Below are 26,197 nucleotides of genomic sequence, written 5' to 3' on the forward strand. Positions count from 1 at the left end.
GGGGCACATTTGCATAATTTACAGATGCTCAGTAAGTGTTGTTCCTGATCACTTTCAAGACTCTTTCTATGGAAAGTATGGTCTGTGGCCCAGCAACATCAGTGTCACCTGAAAACTTTGTTAGAGTCTTGGCCCCACACCAGAGTTATTAAATCAGAATCTGTGTTTTAACAGGATCCCCAGATGATTTGTGTGCACATTAATGTGTGATAAGTACTGCTCTAGAGTTTTGAGGTCATCAAGTCCAACAACCTCGTCGGGTTACGGATGCAGAAAGGAAGGCTCAGAGACAAGAAGAGACTTCGCTGACTTTACACATAGAGTTAATTTTGCCAAGATTCCGAAATCCCAAGCTAGGGCTCTTTCTACTACACTAGAGTTTCAGGACTGTCTGTAACTTAGCCTCTCTGGGAGGCACAAGATAGAGGAAATGCAGAGGGCCCCTCGTCTAGGAAAGGACAGGGCAGAATTAAGAGATACATAGGGTAGCTATTTTTATTTTAATCTCACAGATGATGTCAGAGGGCCCTAAAGTACACTTATTTATTTTATTTAATAAACAATTGTATGATACTTACTATGTCTCAGAAAGTATTCTAAGCTCCTATACATATTAACATTATTTTGTATATTAATTCATGTAATCTTCAAAATAATCCTATGAGGAAGGGATTATTATTGTCCCCATTTTACAGAAGAGAACACTGAACCACAGAGTGGTTAAATAACTTGCCGCAGGACACACAGCTAGTAAGGGGCAGACCTGGGATTCCAACTCAGGCAGTTTTCCCTCCTTTTAGGCCTGAGCTAATAGTAGCAGTCAAAGCAGACCACATTGTGGTCTAACCAGGGGACAGATATGGGGTTCATTAGGACCTTTTCAGTGTCACCTCAAGTTCCTATTCAATTCTTTTCCACCAAAGGTTTTACAGCCCCTGTCCTGAGACCTCACCCCAAATTCCTGGCATATAGCCTCTGCCCTGTCCAAGAGAGGCCCCTCAGAGTCTGATAATGGCATATTTCTTGGTCTCCTCGGTCATACCTTGGCTCAAGCTTTTCTCTATATAGATACATAATGCTATTTGCTCTTCCTCCTTTTTTTAACCCTCCCAATCTATTGAAGAGCATTTGCCTTTTCTGGCTGTATACTGTCTTTCTTTTTTGCTCCTCCTTCCTGTCCCACACTGCTCTTCTAGCATGTGCCTCAGTTTGGCCCTTGGTTCTAGACTGTGTGTGTTATCTAACTGTGTCCTGTCTGCCTTTTCTCCCCAACTCCTCTGCATGTTCTTCAAGGTCAGGGACTAGTAACGTTTCAGGACTTCCTCACTGTTGCCTCTGAAATCATAGGTTCATAAACTCCCAAAGTGTCATTATTGGAAGGGCCCTTAGAGACTAGGTAGTCCAATCCCCTCCTTGCACAGAGACTTGGGGGCTCAGAGACGGTGAGGGGCTGGCTCAAGGTCAGAGCCAAGCTGGAATCCAGTTTTCCTTTATTTTTAGTGATCTTTTTCCCACTTCATGTCTCCTCTCCTCCTATCAAAAGCCAACCACCCTTCTGAATGAAGGAGTATTAAAAAAAAAAAAAAAGAAGGAAAGACAGGGCCAGAGCTGGAAATTTGCTTCTCCATGTGTCTGAAAATCCTTACTTTTCCAACCCTAATTTTCCCTGTCAAACTCCAGACTTGCTAACACATACACAAACTTTGATCAGCTGAACTGCATTCTGCTGTGAGTAACAAGACAGGGAATCTGCACAGTGCTTTCGACCACTTGACCCTCCCTCTGTTCCCACAAACTGGGCTGAGTCAGAACCACACACACACACACACACACACACACACACACACACACACACACACACACACACACACACGCGCGCGCGCGCGCGCTTCAGTACCCAGAGCTTTGCAGCTCCTACCATACCAGTGGCTTGGTCACTGTTTACCCTCCAGCCTCACAGTGTCCCTCTCAGAGGCAGGATTTGTTTGCATAGCTACGCCTAGAAACTCGAGTAGTCCAATAGCTGCTGCAGAAGCCTCGAGGGGGAGGGGGAAGTAGGCGTTGCATGAAAGGAATAGAGGGTGGGTTCAGGCTGTTGTTGCTACATGTGGATGTGAAATGAGTAGAGCGTGACTTTGATTGCAACGTATTTTATCTGCTGTGAGCGTGGTATGCTGGCTGGGGACTGACAGCGTGGGGGAGGGCGCTGAGGGGCTGGGGGGCATGTCTGCTCTGCGCTGAGGTGTGTTTGCCTGGGAATCCCGTTGTTGAGACGCGATCCATCCATTAATCCCTTACAAGGTAAGTGTGGGAACACCCCATGGCATGGCAAGGAGGCTGGGACCTGCTGCACCTAGGGGTGGAAGTACAAGATCAGGTCAGGATAACCCTAGTAGGGTGCTGCAAAGTCAGAATGGCTGGAAAGGTGCCCCTGGACATCTGTGGGTCCATCCATTTCTGCCTGGAGAGTACTGTCTGAGGTGCCAGGGACCTAAGCTGATACTCCCTAGGGTCTTGGCAAGCCAGTTCCTGCCTGTGTAGGCTATTACTGGACTCGGATGGCCTCTGGGAACATGCCCAGACATGTCCATCCACCTTGAGCATCTGGGGTTGGAAGATAAGCAAGAGAAGGAGGCTGGGAATTGGGGGAGGAGAGTAGGGAGTGGATCAGACATGTGGAGCATCCAGAGGGAAACAGAACTGCTGGCCCACCCACGTGGCTCCTGGGCAAGTCAGGGCTTGTGTAAAGAGCACACTGGCTCTGTTTAGGGGCCTCCAGTCTACTCCCTCACCCGCCCGGCTGGGTTTCACTTGATCCCTCACTCCTGGAAGCTGAGCCCAGGGCAGTGATATTTTGATCCTGCCTTACCCCAAACACTGGCCAAGGCCCAGGCAGCTGTGAGAACTGGGGGACAAGAAGAGACCCGCCAGAGCCGGGCTGGGAAAATAGAGACTGCAGGGTCTGATTTGGACAGGTGTTGGCAGCACCGGCCAATGTCATGCAGGGTGGCTGGGGCAGGACAGTGTGGAGCATCTCCCCTAGGTAGCTCCCCCATCCCTCCTCCTCCCCAACATACCTTCAATTCAACTTGACTCACTGACCACCTACTCTGTGCTACCATGTGTGAGACAGTGAGATGCTTAAGACATAGGCTGTCCCTACTGGGGCTTGACAGTCTCAACATAGGTATAAGAATACCAATAAATATAACACAAGATAGGTTTATAAAGGTTCAATCAGAATGCTCTGAGGTTGTTAAGGATCATATCAAGTTGAGCCAGACAGAGTCAGAAAAGGTTTTTTGATTGTTCTTTGAAATTGTAAACTTTCAGGGATCCAGAGCCAGACTACTTGAATTCAGAGTCCATCCCCACCGTTTATTAACTTGTCTGACCTTGGACAAATAGAATTACCTCCCCCTCTCTGAGCTCCCATTAACTCCAGCCTAAAGTGGAGATAATAATAGCACCGACCTCATCAAGCTGTTGTGGGGATTCAATGAGATAATCCATATAAAATACTTGTACACACTTAGCACAGTGGCTGGCCCAAAATAAGCACTCAATAAATGTTAACTATTATTATTTAAGATAGACCATGGAGCACAGATGGGATTTCAACAGGTGGAGATAGGAGAGAAGGCAGTTTAAGCAGAGAAAACAACGGGAACAACTGCTGGAAGGCAGGGAAGCTCAGGGTGTGAGAAAAGAACACCAGCTGAGCTGGATTTTAGAGCATCATTAGAGAAAAAGTGGAAGTTAAAATTACCATGGTAGATTGGTGGTAAACCACAAAAGACTTTGGATCCTAGAGTTTCTCTTTGATTTGGAAAGCCATTAAAAGTTCCTCAGCCAAAGAAAAAATCAGATCTGTACTTTAGAAAGAATAATGTGAATCATGAGTCAAACGGATTGGAATAGGGACACACAAGATGTGGATAAACTAGATGTAGAGAGCGGAGAAGGTCCTAGGACTGAAGTGGTGGCTGTGGGAATAGAAAGGAGGCAATGAATTTAACAAGACATCACAAAAGTTGAATCTACAGAACTTTGAAGCTGGTAAATTATATTAGATTGAAAAAGGAGGAATGAGAGAATCAGAATCTCTAGGGATTGGCTTAGACCTTAAAAGGTTGTGCATTCCCATTCTCCTTCTGAAAATGATGCAATAGAAAGGATATTTGCCTTTTGAGTTGGGCACAGCTATTTTCTCAAGTCCTGGGTCTGCTATTTAACCTGCTGTTTATGATCCTAAGCACATTATGCACCTAAAATTCCCAACTAGGATCAGTATTTCCACAGGATATTTAGAAATATGTGTGGAGGATATGGAGTATTTTTTTTACACAAGGATTGAGGTACTACTGCCTTTAGTGCCAACCAGTTTGATTCAGCAAAGAAATGTTCCTCCCACCCACCTATATAATACCAGTAGTAAGCCCAGTGAGAAATATTGAACTTTGAGCCTCAGTTTCCTACCCTGGAAAAGAGGGAGAATAGTACCTACATTATAGTGTTGTTGGGAGGATTAAAAGACATAGTCCCTGCAAAGGATCTAGCATGCTGACTGACGCATAGTAGTATATCATGAATCATAATTTTATTTTACCCCAGTTGACTTCACCTTAAAACATCCTTGCTAGTCTCTGCCTGAACACTGCTAGACAGAAGATCCTTACTGTTCTCTGAGACAGTTTAATCCCTTCAGGGAAAGCCTTGACTGTTAAAAGTTCTTCCTTTTGTTAAGCTGAAGTTAATTTCCCTATAGTTTTCACCCAGATGTCCTAGTTATTCTTCCTGGGGCCAACCAGAACAATCTGCTCTGTTTCTTCTATTATAGTCCTTCAGAGATCTAAAGACCAGATACCCTGCATCTTCTGTTCTGAGGTCAAACAGCTCAGCTACTTTTACCATGTCTCATATGGCATGGTGTCAAGTCAAATATAACTCTGAGGTTTTGAACTATACAAATTAGGGTGATGGGGGTACCTTCATAGTGATGAGGAACACTGCAAAAGGAACAGCATGGGTAAATGTGACAAATTTCTTTGTAATTTATTATTTCTTTATCAATATTCCCACTGTGTGCCAAGTATTTTCAAACCTATTATCTGAATGACTATTCACCTGGCTAGGGAATGTGCAGATCTTCTTGTTTTAATTGTACAGCTGGCCGAAGAGGCCAAGAGAAAATGAAACTTTCCAGAGATTGTTTAGTAAGTAAGTGTCTGAGCCAGAATTGGAAGCCAGATTTTTCTTACTCTAAGTTCAGTGTGTTTTTTTCTATTTCCATGGCTTTTTGGGTTTAAGGTGATAGCTGAGCAATTAGGCCAACTCTGTCACTAGGGAAGAGAAGGATGGATCCTTCAATTGCCTTACTGAAGTTATTCCTTCTTTGAAAGAATTCTTCTCTTCAGATGCCTTTTAGTTGTTTTGTTTTGGGACAGGGTCTCACTCTGTTGCCCAGACAGGAATCCAGTGGCATCATTATAGCTCACTGCAATCTCAGACTACTCGGTTCAAATGATCCTCCTGCCTCAGTCTCCCTTGTAGCTGGGACTATAGGTATGCGCCACAATACCCAGCTAATTTTTATTTTTTGTAGAGATGAGATCTTGCTATGTTGTTCAGGCTTGTCTCAAACTCTTGGGCTCAAAGCAATCCTCCCACCTCAGTCTCCCAAACTGCAAGGATTACAGGCATGAGCCACCATGCCCAGCCTTAAATGTCTTCTTGACCAGCTGCACTTGAATGCCTCCTGCAGAGTGTGAGGCATCTTTTAGAGCCATTCCTCAGACCTTGATATCGAAGCAGAAGCTGTTTTTCTCTGCTTTCTTTCTGGAGACTGGCTTCATCCATGTATTTCTCCCCTGGGAGCTTAACAGGAAGGATGTAGGTCAGTTTCACTATCAGTGTGTAAAATGGAAGGACTGTTATTATTCTGTCCTAATAGGAGATATGAGGATGGCTGTAGCCTATCTTGGATTAGAGTTAACTGTATAGATTTTCTGTGTCCCCCACCAGACCATGATCCCCTAAAGGTCGAGAACATATTTTATTCACCTCTGGTTTTCCTTCTTGCCATTAAGTCCTAACAGAATACCTAGCATAGAAGGTTCTTGTCAAGTGGTTTTGGAGTGACCAAAAATTCATCTTTCCCATCCTGGGGTGATGACAGTTATGATATGCCCCCAGGCATCCCAAAGTACATCATGCCATTATCAAAAATAAAGGAATTAGCATGTAATATATGGTGAAATCAAACAGTAAGATGTCATTACTTCCAGGAGGTTGTTAGTCACTATCATGCATAGACCAAACAGAATGAGCAATACTATTTTCTTTCCATGAGCCGTCTCTCCCTGACTCAACCCACTCTTTGGAATTATTCCTGGTGAGGGTAAAATGAGCCAATATTGGGTTGTGGGAGTTAGGAAAAAAAGAAGCTGGAGGCTTGGTAATATAGTCACTGAGTAATCAGTCCTATGTGGAAAATGGGCCACTGAGCCCTGAATATGGAGACTTGAATTCTAGTCCAAGCTGTGCCAGTGAACAACTGTGTGACCTTGGAAAAATTTTATCCCTTCTCTGAGCCTTGATTTCCTCATCTGGATCATTAGGGAATGGGGTCTTGAAGAATCCTTTTGGAATTCTATGATGGGATTCAATTTTCTGATGGTTGAAAGTCTTAACCAGTTGCCAAAGAGGAGAAGAAAATAAACTATAATGGAATGTGCTGTCTTGTGAGTACTGAGGTGACTGTTACTAAAGGAGTTCAAGTAGAGCCGGATGGTATTTCTTTACTGGGCAACAGGCAGCTGAAACTAAGATGAGTTTTAAACTCCCTTTTGACTCTAACATTGTCAGAGTTTGAAAATGGTCTCACAGAGTATGCATTACATATGACATCATAGGCTTCTTGTTATCAGTTTCACCTTCCCTCCACAACCCTACAAAGTCCTATACCTTTTTTCCTTTTGTTGGGCATCCTAAAAAAAAACAAGGGGCAAGAAATATTTTGGCAGCAGTATCTCATCCTGTATATACAAGCCTCATTCTATGGGCTGATTCTCTCAGTCCTTTTGTAAGGATATAGCCCTGGGCTGTGCTTGCAAATGCCCACTGGTTTTTATCTCTGCTCCTTTAGGATATTTTATTTCCTGGCCTATGAGGAAGGTATGGAGTACTTGATAGTATTTAGATTGCTATGGGAAAAAAGGGACTGTTCTTATTGACATCTTCAGAGAGATACAGCTATTACAGATTGCTTCGTAAATTGGACAGTATGGAGAGAATGGGGGGTAAGACCAATAAATATTTATAGAAATAAAAAATTAGAGCACTTAACTGAGTTTTATCCTGTTCCCAGCCCTGCTAAGAAATCATACCATAAATTCATTTCCCAGCTGGGACAATTCACCCAAAGCATTTTTGTGAAGTCAACTTACCTTCACTCTTAATACTGCTTTTGACGTAACTAATTTTTGATGATACTATAATTTCGTGGTAGTCGGTGCACGAATAAATGGCTCACTTTGACTAGGGTGATGGCAGAGCAAAACAGAGACTTCAGGTGAGTGTTGGTCTGGTGGTCTGTAGCTTGTCTCCAATGCCCTTTGTTTCCCAGCTCTGGGTGGGATAGTAACAACAATCATAGCAACCTCTCACATGTGTAGCACAGAGTATTCTCACATACATTATCTCATTTTTCCTTTGAACATCAACCCGGTAGTTTCTGTGCCTTTGCTCCCACTTGAAAAGATTGTTTCAGCAATCATTTAAATGGTACTTTCCCCTCAAAAATCAGTCCAAAAACTTGCTGGTCTTTATTTCATCCCCTCTTTTTTAAAATTATACCTCTATTATTGGCTATACAGTTCCTTTCTCCCTCTCTTTAACAATTATTTTTCAGCAGTTTCCAGATACTAGCCAAATATTTCTATTTTTTAGCTTTTTCTCCTACTCAATTTATAGTCTTCTAAATTGTATTTGTCTTTTGAGTTTCTGCTTTGTTTGTTGTGAGTGTATGTGCATGCACACACATATTTTGAAGGAGAAAGAATTTGACTCATATGGCTAACATTTGCTTTTGGCTGAGTGGAAGTGGCTGAGTTCAATTGATTATTAATTCTATTTGTACAGTGACAAAAGCTTTTAATAAGATTTTTTTTCTTTTTCTATCCCAGCTGGGGCATTGCTTCTTGCACTGTGCACTGAAATAAAGGACAAGGTAAATAGGTGAGGCTTCTTTAATTTTACACAGTTTCCTTCATTCTCTTTTGTTGATATGCTAATCCTGACATTGCTGGACCAGATGTTGCTATCATTAACAGTTAAAATTCTTCAGCCACTTTGGAATGAAGAGACAAGACCCTTAAAAACTGTACTAGCCACCAGTGGTCTCTGAGTTATTTCTATTCTAGGCAGATATTTTAGCATGCTTGAACATAAAAAGACAATTTACTTTTATCACATGCCTCTGAAATAAAATCAAAATAATGTATCCCCAGTCGTAACCTTTCTCTACTTCCCTGTATTAACAGCTGACACTATTGTTTACCCCTTATTTCTTAAAACGTTGTCCTTTACTACCCTATCCAGGGTCTATTCTTTCTTCCCTGGCTTCCCCTCCTTGGTTGCTGCTGGCTATTCTTCCTCTTCCAGCTTCAAATATGAGTGTCTGCCAATGTTTTGTTCTTGGCATTCTTTACCCATCTGAGTCTGTGCCATGATTTACCTAGGTCAATATTTCTCAACACTCCTCCAGAGGTTTTTATTTAGTTAGTCTAGAGCATAGATATTTTTTTAAGTGCCCTAGATGATTCTGATGTGCAGCCATGAGTAAGAATTGCTTTTCTGTTTTTTTTTTTTCATGCATTCATCTCATCTCCAACTCCACCTTATGTTCTACATATTATGATTGCCTGCTTGGCATGACCACTTACATATGTTACTCTGTCCCCTCCAAATCTCCATACTTAAAATGATTAAAAAATAGTACATTGTTGTTTTGTTTTGTTTTGTTTTTCCTATGAACAAACTCTGCTTTCACTCTTCATGTTCCTGCTATTCTCCTCATTTCCCAGGCAAGCACTTAATAGAATCTCCTCTGACTTGTGTCTTTCTCTTTGTCTTCACTTTGTAAGGTCTATATCTCCTACCATCACTTCCTCTCTATTCCTGTTGTAACCACCCTTGTCCTTGTCCTTATCTCCTACGGCTTGGGCAGTAACCCTGTCAAACCATTATTTAAAGCACAATCAAGTTAACTTTCAGAAAATGCTTTTTTCCCACTTAAAATATTACTGAAGAAAAATAAAATTTCAGTGAAGTCTGGGAGTGTCTCCATTCCCTATTTTAGCATTCAGTACTGCCTTGGAAAGCATTACAGACTCATGGGTCCTAAATTACCTTTGAATTCCGGCTTTGTTTCTTACTAGCTAAATAAATTTAGGGGAATCCTTTCTGTCTGCACCTCAATTTTTAAAAATATGCTAATCGATAATAATAATCCCTAGCTTCCTCCTAGGGTTATAGTGAGGATATACTGGGCTAATTGATATAAATCCCTTTACAAACTGTGAAACCTTTCACTCAGGCAAAAAGATTATTACCATTATTCTGTAAGTTATTTTTATCATTCACTCATCCAACACATATTTATTTAGTGCCTACTATGTTCCAGGGACTATTCTAAGCACTGGGAATGAATTAATGAACACAGTAGGCACTGTGGCCTCATGGTGCTTACATTCTAGTTGGAGAAGGAACAGGAAATAAAGAAACAAATAAATAAGATATATGATACGTCAGAGGCCATAAGTGCTATGGAGAAGAATAAAACAGGAAAGGAGTATAGGCAGTATGGAGGAAAGGTGCAATTTTGAAAGAGTAATCAGAGTAGCCTTACTAAGAAGATGATATAAAAACAAAGACTGAAGAAGATGAGGGAGGTAGCCATGTGGATTCCTGGGGAAGAACATATCTGGGAACAGCAGCTGTGAGACCTTAAAATGAGAGCATTCCTGGTTAGTTTGAAGAATAGCAAGGAGGCTGGTATGGCTAGAGTGAAGTGAATAAGAAGAAGAGTACTAGAGCACGAGGCCAAAGAGATAATGGGAGACGTTGAGATAGGAAGATCATCTAAGGCCTCACTGGCCATTATAAGGACTTAAGTTTGTTTTGTTTTTACATATGCATGCTTTATTATATACCATACATCACTGTGTACGTTTTATGTTTGTACCTACCCATTCTTCTGTGGGGTTATGTCCAAAACTATGTAGGATATAAATTTTATTATTAGTGAAAGATGGAGCCATCAATGGATTTTGAGGCTGGAAATGCCATGACCTAACATGTTTTAAAAGAATCACCCCAGCATAAGCTTCTTTATCCCCTATTCTTCCTAGAAAAAAAAAATGTGTTACCAGGTTACTTCCTCATCAGATTCCCTCTGAATGTGGGAGGGACAGAAAACCTTTTTCTGACTGTTTCTTATATTTAGGTGAAACAGACAAGGCCAGACCCAAAAGAGCCCCTCAGAACAGTGATTTTCAACATTGGCTGCACATGAAAATCATTTTGGTGAACTGTAAAAATTCTATATGCTCAGACCATACCTCTGACTAATTAAAAAACAGAATCTCAGGTATGGCACCAGGTATCAGTATTTTTTGTAGCCTCCAAGGTACAGTCAAGACTGAGAACCACTGGTCTAAGAGATTGGCCAAACCAACCTCCTCATGGTATGAATGGGGACCTTGAGTCTAACATTGGGAAGGGATGTGCTCATGATGGTAGAGCTGGGCCTAGGACCATTCACCATACTGAGCTAAAACAGGAAATGAAAAATTCACAAATAGTGGGCAGGAGGAAGATATGATGTTTGATAGTTTGGAAGGAGGTTATAGGAAAGAGAAAGCTGGGATAGGAATGGCCCTGGGTCAGGTCAGAATAGGGAAGGCTGAGAGCCAGCACCAAATGGTAAAGCAACATCTGGGTTATAGGTCAAACATCTGGAAAAGATGTAGACACTATACAGATTAGAAGCTTGATTTTCAAAGAAAGGAGTGCTGTTGAGCCTAGGCTGAGCAGCAACTGCTTTGATTTTTGCCAGTACTATGCACGTGGGTGGGTAGGCTCAGAGGAGAGGAATGGTCAGGGCATGAACCAGCTGCTATCTTCCTCACCCTTTTTAATCTCGCACCTCCTGCACTGTCCAGAGAAAGCAAATATCCTGAAGTCCTGAGTTCTTAATTTAGATTTGTCATCCTGTCATGCCTACCCATACTAGATAGTGAGAGCATGTTTCACCCCACAGGCATGTGTGCAAGTTGAGAAGAGCAGCAGCCGCAAGCTGCAGCCAGAGGCAGCTGCACCCCCAGCAGCCTGAGTACCTCACATCCAGCAAAAACTTGGCTAACATCAATATTCAGGGCACAATGAGATAATGTGGGGATTATTATTAATTTCAGTCGCATTGCTTCTCCTCTTCCCTGTCTGCCTGCATTCTTACTCTTTTAGGTTATTTTTTGGGAAGGCAGGACTGGGGAATGGGCAGGAAGAGCAGTTACATGACAGAGACAGGGCAAATAAGGAGACATTCTAGTCATTTTACCACTTTTCAGCCCCTCTGGTTAAACCCAATAAATATATATACAGCACTTACTGCATAGGTTGGGTGAAAAGTTAGGTGAAACAAATCATAGTTGGAGGTTTATATAATAATATCCTTAGCAGCTTTAAAAATTTGTTATTTGAGGGCTAACTTAGGCAATATCTATTGAAATAATGTAGGGTAGTTCACAGTATTAAAGAAAAAGCTGAAGAACCATCTTTAAAAAAAATGAGATATAATTCACATACCATAAGATTCACCCTTTTAAAGTGTATAATTCACTGGTGGTATTTTGTATGTTCACAAAGTTATACAAACATTACTGCTATCTAATTCCAGGCTATTTTCATCACCCCAAAAGAAGCTCATACCCATTAACCAGTCACTCCCCATTCCCCTTCCCCCCAGCCCCTGGCAACCACTAAATCTACTTTCTGTATCTATGGATTGCCTATTCTGGGTATTTTATGTAAATGTAATCATACAGTATTTGTCCTTTTGTGTCTGGCTTCTTTCACTTAGCATAATGTTTTCATGGCTCGTACATGTTATATAATATTTTAAGAACTTCATTCCTTTTTCTGGCTGAACAATATTTCATTATGAAGAGAACGCATTTTGTATATACACTCATCAATTGGTGGACATTTGGGTTTTTCCCACCTTTTGGCTGTTATGAATAATGCTGCTAAGGTCATTCATCTGCCAGTTTTTTTGTGTGGACACGTTTTCACTTATCTAGGAGTGAAATTGCTGGGCTATGTGGTAACTCTATGTTTAACGTTTTGAGGAACTTCAGACTATTTCACAAAGGAGCTGCACCATTTTACATTCCCACAAGCAATATATGAGAGTTCTAGTTTTTCTACATCCTTGACAACACTTGATTGCCCATATTTTTTTATAACCACCCTAGTGGGTGTAAATGGTATTTCATTGGGGTTTTGATTTGCATTCCCTTTATTGCTAATGACACTGAGCATATTTTCATGTGTTTATTGGCTATTTTTATATCTTCTTGGAGTAATATCTATTCAGATACTTTACCCATTTTAAATTAGGTTGTCATTTTATTTTTGAGTTGTAAGAGTTCTCTGTATATTTTAAGTACGAGTATCTTATGAGATATATGATTTATAAATTTTTATCTCACATTATGTGGGTTCTTTTCATTTTCTAGATAGTGTATTTTGAAGCACAAAAGTTTTTAATTTTAAGTTTTAAATTTAAGTGCCATTTATTTTTTTTTTTCTTGTATTGCTTGGACTGTTAGTGTTGCATCTAAGAAACCATTGCTTAACCTAATGTCACAAAGATTTACACATATTTTTAAGAAAAAAAATAAAAATTATAGAATTTTTATGTTTTCTTATAATAAAACTTTTATAAGCATTTTATAGTTTTAGCTCTCACATTTAGGGCTTTAGCCTATCTTGAGTTAATTTTGTATATCATGTGAGGCAGAGGTCCAATTTGATTCTTTTGCATGTGGACATACAGTTGCCCCAACATCATTTTTTGAAAAGACTATTCTTTTCCCATTGAATTGTCTTGGCATTCTTTAAAAATCAATTTGCTATAGTATAACAACTTTATTTATAATGATCCCAAATTAAAAATGGTCCAATGCCCATCAAGAAAAAATAAGTGTAAATTGTGGTATATCCATACAATGGGTACTACACAGCAATGGTAATACATAAATGTTGCTACACACAATGTAATGGGTGAATATCACAGACATTATATTGACCAAAAGAAGCCAGAAACAAAAGAGTGCAGCTTGTATGATTCCAATTTATATGAAGTTCAAGGACAGGTAAAACTAATCATGTGATAGAAGCCAGAGTTTTAATTACCTGGTGAAGGGGTGGTATTGACTGGGAAGGGGCATAGGGGAGCCTGCTGGGGTAATGGAAAGGTTCTGTATCTTTATCTGGGTGGTGTTTACATGGGTATATACATATATAAAAAACTGTCAATTCACTTAATATTTGTGCTCCCTCTTGTGTATTTGTTGTATTTCAATAAAAAACAAACAAACAAAAAAACCCAACATGAGACCCACATGAGTTTTTAGAGCACTTCATATTACCTTATCTGATGCCCAAACTACTCCCAAGAGTTACACAGGACAGATATTCCCTGGGCAAGTTGGGCAAGTTGGAGGCAGTATTTTAGGGTGTTGCCTTCAAATACTACAACTGTGTGGTTGAAGGGCTTTGGCAGAAGCAGAACCCCATCATGTGTTACATTCCAGAGTATGGAGACAAGGGGCACCCGACCACTTCCTTCTTTCTTCTAATTCCTACTAATGTACAGATAAAAAAAAAAAAAAAGAGGACACAATCCCATGTCAAAGTTGAGGCAAAAAATTTTCTCACCTAAAGTTGTAGAGGTGAGAGGGATTGTTCTGTGGAAAATGATCTGCTATTCAATTAAGTCCCTAGTAATATCCTAACTTATTTGTAAATCTCATTTTATTTCTTTTGTACTTCTGGTTCAAAAGCAATTGTCTCAGAAAAGCTTCCAAACCTTTGTCAACTGAGTTTATCATATACAGGAATACTTGGATGAACATCCAGCAAACAATGAGAATGATGTTTCTTTTAGCCAAGGTGGCTTAGATACTGATAGTGTTGTGGGGAATCCTGTCCTTAAGCTTTAGGTCACTGGTGGCTGCAGTTCATGAGGAACTGTAGTGGTGCCACATCTTAAATATGGTCTTTATGCTCCAGCTGGGGTGAGTCAATGAAGAAGGTTTTCACTTTTCTTTCCCATAAATCCCAAGAGTGACAAGTGTGCCCTCTTTTTAGTGTATTCCCCACTCTCCGAAGGGGAGAAGGGAAAGGACCCTGCTAAACCAGAGAGGAATGGGAAAGAACATACTAATTACCAAGTGTCTCATAAGTATTAAGCCCTATACTAGGTTCTTCGACATTGTACTATCACATTCGATTCTGTAAATTAATCTATAAATCCTCCTACCTGTATAAGATTGGTATTATTAAAAATCTCCATTTTGCAGATGAGGAAACTAATGCTGAGAAAGGTAAAATCATTTGATTAATGACACACAACTAGTAAGTTATGGAGTTAAGATTCAAACCCAAGCCTATATGTTCCTAAGACCTTTGCTGTTTCCTTAATGTGGAGTTACTACCATTGTTTGGAAAATCATTATCTGAGAAAGAAATAATCTAGGTGGCTAGACTATTTAATATGGTTAACTATGTATATTAACCATAGTCCAGGCAACATAGCGTGTTGAAAAGCTAACAAAAGTATTCTCTATGCCATGTGCAGGGCTAGGCACTGAATATGCAGTGGTCTCTAGGGAACTTTATAGATCTGTCTCTATTGCCAACTTAACCAGCAGTTTGGAGGATTCATCCATATCCTCTGTAATACTTTAGAAGAGTATTAGCTTCAGTAATGGTACACCTTAGAGTGGCTCTAATTTTCTCAAAACCTAGTTATTCTTCCGTGTAGTCTCTTAAAATAAAAAGGCAGTTACATCTGCTACAGATCACTGCTGACCACAGGGAAAAATCTGATATAAGGTCTGACTTTGTCCCTGGATAATGACATTTAACCCTTATTAGGCAGTTTTACTCACATGCCCTGACTTCTTCAGAATACTCTAGAGTCAGTGATTTTGTTCTCTTTAATAAAGGAAATTTGTTAAGCTTCTAATTTAATAAATAATTTAATTTGTATGCTTTGGATAAATAGTATGACAAAAAAGACAGAAAAAGGAGCCCTCTGTTTATTCCCTAGGTGCTGATATGGAGATCTGGCAATAAGCTTACCTTGCCTAAACAAAGGTTTCAAAGCCGTGGTTAGAGGAACATGTTAGGGTTCATGCCACGTGATGTTTATCTTATAGGTAGGGCAATAGAAACCAAATGAAATAGGGTGTCTCAGACCCTCAAAGGCCAGTGATAGCTGCCATGGAGACTTTAGATGCCTGTGTCAGAAGCTTATCTCAAGAGGAGGGCTGCTGTTTGGCTTTTGCCCATGTTTTTTCTGTTTTTATGGGCAAAAAAGAATACAAGAGAGTTATCCAGACCACTATGCTGGCCCTGTTCCCATGATGCTGAATTCTCTTGTTGTGAGGGATATGAGACCACTGATGGTTTTTGTATTCAACGAGAAGGGTGAATAGCAAGGGGAAGGGAGCATGTCTACTGAGGCTAACACTATGGGCCAGTAATCAAAACAATACAAGAGGGAATGTGCTTAGCTTGTGCAAAAATGAATTCTGTAGACCACTATCTTCTGAATGAAGGAATTGGAAAGAATGGCCCAGGTAATGGTGGGAAAAGGTGCACTTAAGCAAGAATGCCAGCCAGGATGATTTACCCCATCTCCACTGGGGACTTTTCAGTAGAGGAGGCCTCTTGAGGTACACACTCTCCTCTCTTCTGATTGGAAGTACACATTGAGAACTTTCAGTACTTATAGAAACCACTTGACATCTGCTCTGATATGGGGTCATAAATGAGTGAAATAATCTCACCCTGCCTTTCTCTTTTAGCAGGACAAGACCTATCTATCAATTGCTTAGGCTTCCTTCATTAAAATTCTTCTTTGCAGAAGACTACCTCTCTGCATACTTAACTCTATCTTACTTTGAGTATCTCTTCAGAGCCTTCAGAATAGTGTGATAGACCTTAGCTAGTTTAATCCTCCCAAGAGCTAAATAAGGTAAGTGAGGCATATACTGTCTCCCTTTTTCTCAGATTAAGTAACTGAGACCAGAAAAGATAAAGTAATTCATCCAAGATCATAGGTTGAAAGGGGAAGAGCCAAGTAGGGTAACCAACCATCCCAGTTTTCCCAAGACTGTCCAAGTGTTACCACTGAAAGTTCCATGTCCTGGGGAACCTCTTAGTCCTGAACAACAGGATTATTGACTACCCTATAGCCAGGATTAGAATCCATATACCCCAATTCTCAGTCTGATGCTAGTGCTACTGCCCTATGACATCTGTCTTCCAAGAAATGTTATCTGTGTAATGTTTCTTCTTCTATACACCTTAGTGCACCAAGATATTTCTATATGCTGGGTCATCCTCCCTTCCCATTCTTCCTAGGACAGAAGCAATAGAAGCTATGGTCCTCAGATGTACTGAAGACACTGCTGGCAAGGGCAAACCATGTTTCAGCTATATCATCCACAAGATAAATATGATAATCCCTCTACTACTTACAGGGATGTTGTATAGCTCAAATAATAATAGAAGTGAAAGTGCTTTCTATACTGTTAAGGTATGAGGTATTATGGTTATTCTATACCCATTTGGCAGAAGCTGACTCCTTGTTTTACCATTCCCTTTACCAGTTCAGTTCCTGATGTAGCCACTGTGAATTTGATCAAGTTCCTTGGCCTCTGTGCTTCAGCTTCTTCATATGTAAATTGGAGCTAATAAAAATCCCAGATATGGCTGTTTTGAGAATTAAATGAGTTATTGCATATAAAGCATTTTATAAGGGATCCTGGCACATGGGCGGGACTATATAAGCATTATCTGTTTGGGGTTGGTTTCCTTAGCTCCTCTAACTCAGAACCAGAGACTAGATTAAGAGGACTCAGAAACCAAGTGACATGGAAGCCATTACTTACCTTTCAATCCCTTCATACTAGCTCCCCATTTTTTGTACCCACAGCCTTCCGACCATGGATTGCCAAGAAAATGAGTACTGGGACCATTGGGGACGGTGTGTTACCTGCCAACAGTGTGGTCCTGGACAGGAGCTCTCCAAGGTAAGTCCCCCTAGTCAGTAGACTTACTTTTGTCACATCTTAAAAACCAGCCTGGCAACTGAAAGGGGGCAAGGTTAGGGGAGTCAGCCCCACCTATGAATGACTCAGTTTAGCAGGTAAAATATGGGATCCAAAGAATATGCAGTAGTAGTCACAATTCCAGCAAGAAGTCAGCCTAGCAGGATCAGTATTGAAGAAGTTTCCAAGAAATAAAAGGGTATCTCAAGAGAAGATATGAAATGCAGAGGCCCAAGAGGACTGTTCAGCATTAATTTGTCAGTTAAAGCAAGGCCCACCTACTTGGGGTTCAAAAGCCAGATAGCAGGTCTTAAGAAGAAAGAGAAAACTGAGAATGCTAAAGTGTGGCTTTCGTCCTAGAGGGACTGGGCTACTGAGGAAGCTGTGCAAGGAAGAATTCAGGGATAAAACCCCAGCTAGAGATAAGGGTCAGAACAAAATGACCAGCAAGGCAGAGATTTTATGCCAAGTACTGGTTCTCAAGGCTGGGTCTATTTAATTGTTCTTGACTCAGGTCCATTGTTGGTCCCTGAACCTGGTGGTGTTAAATTTGGGCTGCAGCTGGAGCTACAAAGGCTTGAAGCAGACATCTGTCAGGTGGTTTCTGCACACTCATACCTTGTTTTATGCAATCGTTCATTCATTCAGCAATTACTTACTGAACACCTGCAAAGTGGCAGGCATAGTTGTAGGAATCACGGATATGGCAAAACAGAAATTTTTGCCCTCATGAACCTTACCTTTTAATTAGTGAAACAAATAATAAGTGAGATACACACATAGATGAATGAGAGATCTTGATATAAAAATATGACAAGAATCAAATTAGGGTGATGTGACTGGGTGGCTATTTCAGATCAGGAAATAGGGGAAGGCCTCCCTAAGGAGAGGGAGAGGATGCAGTTGGGGAGAGGATACAGCTAATGCAGAGTCCCAAGGTGAAAATGAACTAGGCATGTCAAGGAAGAAGAAGAAGTTTAGTGCAACTGGTACATGGTAAGTGAGAGGAAGAATGGTCCACAGTGAGGTCAGAGAAGCAGGGAGATACGGGTCAAACCATGTCGGGGCTTTAGGTCTAGGAGAAATTTTCATTTTTTTAAGTACCCTAGAAACTCTTTGGAGGGTTTTGGGTAGGAGAGTGACATGATCTTGTGGCTGAAAGAAAATATAGCAATTATTTAGCCTACCCTCTTCCTATCTCTTTATTTCAGAAATGAAGAGAATAAGGCCCAAGTTATATCCAAGGTATAAGATATCAAGGTATACAAGCACTGACTCTAATTTTAATTCTTGACACATAATATTGTATCCCACAGTAGTGTGAATACATGATTGATAAAAGGATCTCAGGACCAAGGAAATACCACCAGAAGTTAGGTTAACTGGATATTAGGATGGGCCCAATGGAATAAGCTGCTTGGCTTAACAAAAATTTGTTTTAAATATTACATAAATCTCCATGAAAAGCCTTACAGATGTTCCTATCATGTGCATGGACATTATCTTTAAAGTCATCCATATTTACAAAGCTGAACTTCTCCAAGGGAGAAAAATAGGCCTATTTGTCAAACTGCTGTTACCAGACTCTCAAAAAGAAGCCAATGATGATACCTACATTTGGTTCAGCACCTCTCTGACATTTACATCTGCACCACTAGAAAGCTCACAGAAAATGAATTGCAATATTGTGCTCCTGCAAAAGTGTTATATATAAATAGCTTGTACTTGTCTAGTAGTCTGTATTTGGTAAAGAGCTCTCATGTGCATTATCTCATTTGGCTCTTACAACAGTCCCACTAAGAAGGTATTATGAGCTCTACTTTATAGATGAGACAATTAAAGTTAAAACAGAAGATGTGACTTGCTGAAGGTCACAATGGTGTATTAAAAAGAAATATAAGCGTGTTAGAACCCGATACACATGCATGGGCTTGGATCCTCTCTTGGTTGTGGGCAAAGTATTTCACCTCTGAATCAATTAGGATGTACTAAGTTAAAGGTAACATACAATTTAACAGTGACTGGAGACAGGCAGCCTTTTGGTTTGTTGGGCAGGTCAATAATGTCATCAAGAATCCTCTTTTTCATCTTTCATCTTGGGCACTTTGCTGTTTTGTCCTCATGCTTGTGACTACATGGTTGCCACATTCAAAGTATCACATCTTCACAACATACTCAAAATCAGAAAGCAAGAATGGGGTCAAAATAGCTTTCCTTTTATTAAGGAGGAAGTATTTTCCCAGAAGCTTTCCAGCAGAATTCCTCTTGTATCTTATGATCCAGAACTGGATGATGTAGCTATCTCTAGCTAGAAGGGAGGCTGGGATGTAAGTATTTGTCAGACGAGAATGGGATTGCATGACTGACTAAGACCGATCAACAATCTGTTCTTGAGGCTAGTCATCATATCATCTAGAATGAAATCAATGTTCTATTAGTGAAAAGAAGAGCAATGATGTTTGGATAAGCAGCTAGCAGCACTGGAGACAGACTTCTTTTTTTAGTTACTTTTGTTTACTTTAAAATTTCATTCGTGAATTATAAACATCACTGTAAATAAATCATTACAGAAAATTAATACTATGTCCTCAGGAAGGACATAAGAGAATAATTGCCAAGCTAAATAATGTATACAGTTTTAAGATTCTTGAAATATATTAGCAGATGACACTTCTGAATTTTTTTTACTAATTTCCATTATTTAAACAGTGTGTAGAATTCTCCTATCCCAGAAGCCTGACCACAAATGAATAATGCATGTTTCCATTGTGTATTAATTTTATTTCTTCCTTTGTAATATTAAATTACTAATTTATGAGGACTTTATGAGGATTTTGTTTTCACTTTTTTCTATTTGATAGGGAAAATATACCAACCTTTTTCTGTTTATGTGTCCATTTGGATTTCTAATTTTGTGAATTATTTCTGATTGCTTCTTTTTCTGAATATTCATTATTTATTGTTCATTCTCTACTTATGTTAGACACCTGAAGAGACAGACATATAGCAGAATACAGAGTATTTTTTAAATCCTTCATATATATATATATATATATATATTTTTTTTTTTTAAATCCACATGTGTATGGTGGCTCATGCCTGTAATCCTAGCACTCTAGAAGGCCAAGGCAGGAAGATTCTTTGAGGCCAGGAGTTTGAGACTAGCCTGGGAAACATAGTGAGACCACATCTCAATCAATCAATCAATAAATAAAATCAATTAGCTGAGTGTGGTGGCATATACCTGTAGTCCCAGTACTTGGGAGTCTGAGGTGGGAGGATCACTTGAGCCCTGGTGTTAGAGGGTGCAGTGAGCTATGATCATGCTACGACATTCCAGCCTGGGTGACAGATTGAGACCCTATCTCTAAAAAAAAAAAATGGTTTTGAATTTTGTTTCATTTTATCATCACCTATAGAGTTTTTCATGTATTTTCCCTTTGACATATTAATTTGATGGCATATATTAATAAATTCCTAAAATTAAAATATCATGCATTCTCAGCATAAACCATTCTTAATTATAGTTTTGAGTTAAAATGTCCTTTTATATTTTATAAATTAGTATTTTATTTAGAACAAATAATTATTTTCATAGTAATGTCAGCATCAAAATTTTGTACTAGCATTGTACTACCATGGTAGAGTTAAGATCAATGTTTTCTGGTTATACAATTGGTTAGTAGCAAAAGAATTGGGGGGCCTTGATCATTTGAAAAAAACTTCCCTTGCCTCCTAATTAGGAAGGAGCATTCACAATAATTTTTTTCATAATAATTTGCTCTTTTTAAATTTCTTCAGAAGTGATTCATCTACTTATTTAAGAAATAATTATTGAGGACAATTTGATAGTCTTTGGTTTTATGTCACTATTGACAATCTCTGCCTTTTAGTTGGTTTACTTAGACCCTTTGTATTTAAGATAATTGTTAATATATTAGAGCTTAAGTCTGTCATTTTATTATTTGTTTGTTTGTTTTTTCTGTTTCTTATTCCACTATTTGTCTTTTCTTGCCTTCATGTGGGTTATGTGAACATTTTGTTTAGGATTTCATCTTGATGTATTTGTAGTGTTTTCGAGTGTATCTCTTTGTATCTCTTAGAGGTTGTTCTGGGTATTATAGCATACACATGTACCTTTTCAGGGTTTAATGGCATCAATTATTTGCCATTTCAAATGAATTATGGAAAAGTCACTTCCATTTAGGTTCCCTTACTCTCCCCAATTTTAATTATCATTGTCATGAATGTCAGACATAATAATTTTTGTTATATTTGTTTTAATAATCAAATATGATTTATAAAACTTATGAAGAGAAAGACAGTTCATTTGATATACCCATATTCTTGCTCTTCCAGTGTTCTTTCTTCCTTCCAAGACTCCTTTTTTTACTTTTATTTTTTTTTCAGTTTTTGAGACAGGGTCTCAAGATGTTGCTGGGGCTAGAGCACAATGATGTCATCATATCTTATTGCAAACTCAAACTTCTGGACTCAAGCAATCCTCCTGCCTTAGCCTGCCAAGTTGCTGGGACTATAGGTATACTCCGCCACATCTGGCAATTTTTAAAAAATTTTTTGTAGAGACAGAGTCTCACTATTGCCCGGCCTGGTCTTGAACTCTTGGCCAAGATTCCTTCTTTTATCACATTCTTTCTTCTTCTTCTATTTAAAAAATCATTTCCTTTCTGTTTGAGGAACTCCCTTTAGCTGTTCTTTAAGAGTAAGTCAACTAGCAACAAATTCTTTTAGTTTTTCTTTGACTGAGGATGTTTTTATGCCCCCTTCATTTCTGAAGGATACTTTCACTGGATATAGAATTTACAGTGGACAGTTCTTTTCTACCAGCACTTGAAAAATGTGTCACTTCCTTGTGGCTTCCATGGCTTCATATAGAAACCCACTGTCATTTAAATTGCTTTTCTTCTATATGTAATACCATTTTGTTTTGGCTATCTTCAAGATTTTTTTTCTTTGTCTTTAGTTTTCAGAAGTTTTATTATGCTGTGTATTGGTGTGTGTTTCTTTGGATTTATTCTATTCAGAGTTTGTTCATAATATTGCACCGGTAGGTCTTTTGCCAAATGTGTAAAGTTTTCAGCCTTTATTTCTTTGAAAATATTTTCAGACAAACTTTATTTTCTTTTCATGGGACTCTGATAATATGATTGTTTGCTCTTTTGTTATAGTTCCGTAGGTCTCTGAGGCTTTGTCCATTTTATTTTCAGTCTATTCTCTCTCTGTTGTTCAGATAGCATCAATTTGATTGTTCTGTTCTTAAATTCATTGATTCTATCATCTGTCTATTTTCTACTATTGAGCCCACCCAGTGAGTTATTTTCTCCTTTTTTTATTTATATAATTTCCATCTGGTTCTTTTTTAAAAAATAATTTCTGCTGCTTTGATGAGATTTTCTAATTTTTTTATTTTAAGAGAATTTGTAATTGCTTGTTGAAATATTTTTATTATGGGTGGCTTAAGATCCTTGTCAGATAACTCCAACATCAGATTTATCTAAGTGTTGGTGTTGGTTGATTGCTTTTCCTCATTCAGGTTGTGATTTTCCTGATTCTTGTTATCATGGGTGAATTTTCATTGTATTCTGGACATTTTGTCAATTATATTGGAAGACTCAGGGTCCTATTTAAATCTTTTTATTTTAGCAGGCAGTTTTCTGTTTCGTTTAGCATACAGATCCCGGCCTACTTTTGTGGGCTGCAATTCTAAAGATAATTTAATTTTCAGGACCTTTGTGGTATGATTTTTGGTATGTGTGGTTTATCTGGTGCTGCCTGAGATGTGGAAGGAGTTTTCTTGGGTTAGGTCACCTGGAGCACCTAGGTTGTGGTAAAGAAGTCTGAGTTGTGGGGAAAAGGGGCATTTCCCACAGCAGACCAAATGTTATAGTAGGTTACCACTTGTCAGTTTACCCCAGCCACTTGTCTCTATGTCAGGGAGAAGAGTCTCAGACCCACAGGACAAAGAAGTGTCTTGGGTTGGGTAATTGTGGTGAAATCCCTCTTATAGTGTCCCCTGCAGCCTGGTGTCTCTGGGTGTAGATGAAGAATCTCAGGCCCATGGGGAAGAGGCTTCCTAGGCTGCCCACTTGTAAACATAATCATTTGTGCCTCAAGTTTGCTTATTTGAGAAACAGGATAATAATGCACCCTTATAAGGTTTTGTGGAGAATAAATAAGTATAAAAATTCATGAGAATATGGATTTTTGTCTGATTGATTCAATCATTAAATCGCAACATTCAGAATAGCATCCTGGCACATAGTAGTTGCTTAATAAATGTTTTCTGAATTAATCAATAAAGTAAAGGGGAGTGTTAACCAATCAATTAATCAGTCAACTTATTGGTTGTTTCTCAATACATGCTAGCTAGCTCCCATCACTCCCTTTTCTAGAAAATGAATAGAAGAGTCAGGCTCAGGTCTTCTGATTCCAGTGCTCTAGGAATTATAAAAAGTTGTTTTCCATAAGAATAAAACCTAAGGTTCATTTGTTCCTTGAGGACTTACTATGTGCTAGGCATGGTGACAAGCACTATACACACACAAACATATATATGTACACCCATTCATTTTAGGCTAATGTGTTTCATTTAATTGTAAATTTTAGGGATTGCTTTATTTTCAATCTAATCTTTATACTCATGTAAAATATTTAAAATCTTCCAAAGTCAAATCTATAAATAAAGGGCATGTTCACAAAAGTCTCACTTATATCCTTGTCCCATCCAACGCATTCCTTGCTTTCCCTTGTAGATAATTTCCCTCCTCCAAATATTTTTTTTTGCTTTTTTTGTTTTCATTTTAGTTTTATGACCTTCTGTTGTTTGTTTTTGTAATATAAGCAGAAGCGTGTGAGTGTATTTGTGTGAGTTAGGTAGCATTATTTCCAATTTGATTGACAAAAATATTTAAGCCTAGTGACTTGCTCAGAGTTATATGGCTGGTCAGTGGTAGAGATGGGAGTTAAAGCAAGGGCTCCTTTACCCTGGATCAGTGCTTTTCATCACTACATTATATTTCCTGTTACTTTGATCCTCAGCCTATCCTGTAAAGCAGATATGGCAGCTAACAGCATTCTGTTGGTGTACATAAGGTAGCAGAGGCTCCAAGAAGCCCGTTGCTTTCCCAAGAAACCTGTATTATGAGTGAAATGGCTAGGGCCCATGTCAGATCCTAATACTTATCAGAGTTAGGTTTTGGTGGATGTGATCATTTTGAGTGGGGCTGTAAGGCATTGAATAAGGCCTGAGTCAGCAAATAAAGGGACAGGCTAGCAGGAATGTTTAGAAGCTGGCTGATGCTCACTTTTTCCAATCTCTTGGAAAGTAAAGCTTTTCTATGTATTAGTTCAGGTAATGCTAACTGCTATAACAAAGAAATACTAAAATTTGGTGACATAACAGATTATGAGTTTATTTCTGACTCTAACTCCAATCAGGTTTGGGAAGTGGGAGGATTTTTCTCAGTCATTCAGGGACCCAGGCTTATGAAGGCTCTGTCATTTTTAAAACAGCTTTATTAAAACATAGTTTCACATACCATATAATTTACCCATTTGAAGTGTACAATTTAATGGTTTTTGGTATATTGCATTATTAATTTTTAAAAATTGTGGCAAAATATATATCAAATTTACTATTTTAACTATTTAAAATGTATAATTCAATGGCATTAATCATATTCACAATGTTGTGCAACTATCACCACTATATTTCTAAGACATTTTCATCACCCCAAACAGAAACTCTGTACCCATTAAGAAATAAATCCCCATTCCGCCCTCCGCCATGCCCCTGGTACCCTCTAATCTACTTTCTGTGTCTATGAATTTGCCTAAACATTTCATATAAGTGGAATCAAACAATATTTTTCTATATATTTATCTTTACTGGAGATATTTATGTCTTTGTATGGCTTTGAGTTACTGTTCAGTGTCCTTTCATTTCAACTTGAAGGACTCCCTTCTTGTAGTACAGGTTTAGTGGCATCAGTCTCCTTCAGCTTTTGTTTATCTAAAAATGTTTTAATTTTTCTGTCATTTTTGAGGGATTTTTTGCTGTATATGGAATTCTTAGTTAACAGTTGATTTCTTTTTACACTTAAATATATCTACCCACTGACTTCCAGTCTCTGCAGTTTCTGAATAAAAATTGGCTTTTTAAAAAAAATAATCAAAAGAAAGCTAGAGAAATATCAGGTTTTCATTTTATTGAGGATGCCTTGTACTTGACAAGTCATTTCACTATTGCTGCTTTCAATATTTTCTTGTTGTCTTTGGCTATCAACATTTTGTTTCAGTGTGGGCCTCTTCAAGTCTATCCTACATGGAGATATACTTGCGCATCTTGGAAGTGTAAATTTATATGTTTAACCAAATATTGGGAAGTTTTCAGACATTATTTCCTCAAATATCCTTTCTCTACCTTTATCTCTCTCTTTTCCTGATGTGACTTCTGTATTGTATATATTGGTCAAATTGGTAGTGTCCTACAGGTTCCTTATGTTCTGTCTACTTTCTTTTCTTCAGACATGATAATTTCAATTGTCCTGCCTTCAATTTTGCTTATTCTTTCTTCTACCTGCTCAAATCCTCTAGTGAATTTTTTCATTTCAGTTACTTTACTTTTCAGCTTCAGTATTTCTGTTTGGTTCTTTTTAAATATTTTTTTTGTTATTAATATTCTTATTTTATTCATATATTTATTTCCTGCTTTCTTTTCATTCTTTGTCCATGTTTTTCTCTGAGCATATTTAAGACAGTTCTTTTAG

General features: G+C 38.7%; 1 protein-coding gene across 3 annotated transcripts in view; it reads left to right on the top strand.

Annotated features, from left to right (window-relative positions):
• Positions 1 to 2,185: 2,185 nt before the first annotated feature.
• The window catches only part of EDA2R (ectodysplasin A2 receptor), a 32,825-nt gene continuing 8,813 nt past the window's right edge, over positions 2,186 to 26,197 (top strand). The window contains exons 1-3 of one of the 3 annotated variants that reach the window (XM_045538273.1): positions 2,186 to 2,301; positions 8,187 to 8,238; positions 17,294 to 17,390. In XM_045538273.1, coding sequence (XP_045394229.1) covers positions 17,304 to 17,390 — 87 coding nt within the window. In that variant the 5' untranslated portion in view covers positions 2,186 to 2,301; positions 8,187 to 8,238; positions 17,294 to 17,303. Of the gene's footprint in view, positions 2,302 to 8,186; positions 8,239 to 17,293; positions 17,391 to 26,197 lie in introns of those variants that run through there. The other 2 variants (XM_045538274.1, XM_045538275.1) reach the window with 2 other exon arrangements.

The sequence above is a fragment of the Lemur catta genome, chromosome X (genome assembly GCF_020740605.2).
Source record: "Lemur catta isolate mLemCat1 chromosome X, mLemCat1.pri, whole genome shotgun sequence".
Classification (NCBI taxonomy): domain Eukaryota; kingdom Metazoa; phylum Chordata; class Mammalia; order Primates; family Lemuridae; genus Lemur; species Lemur catta.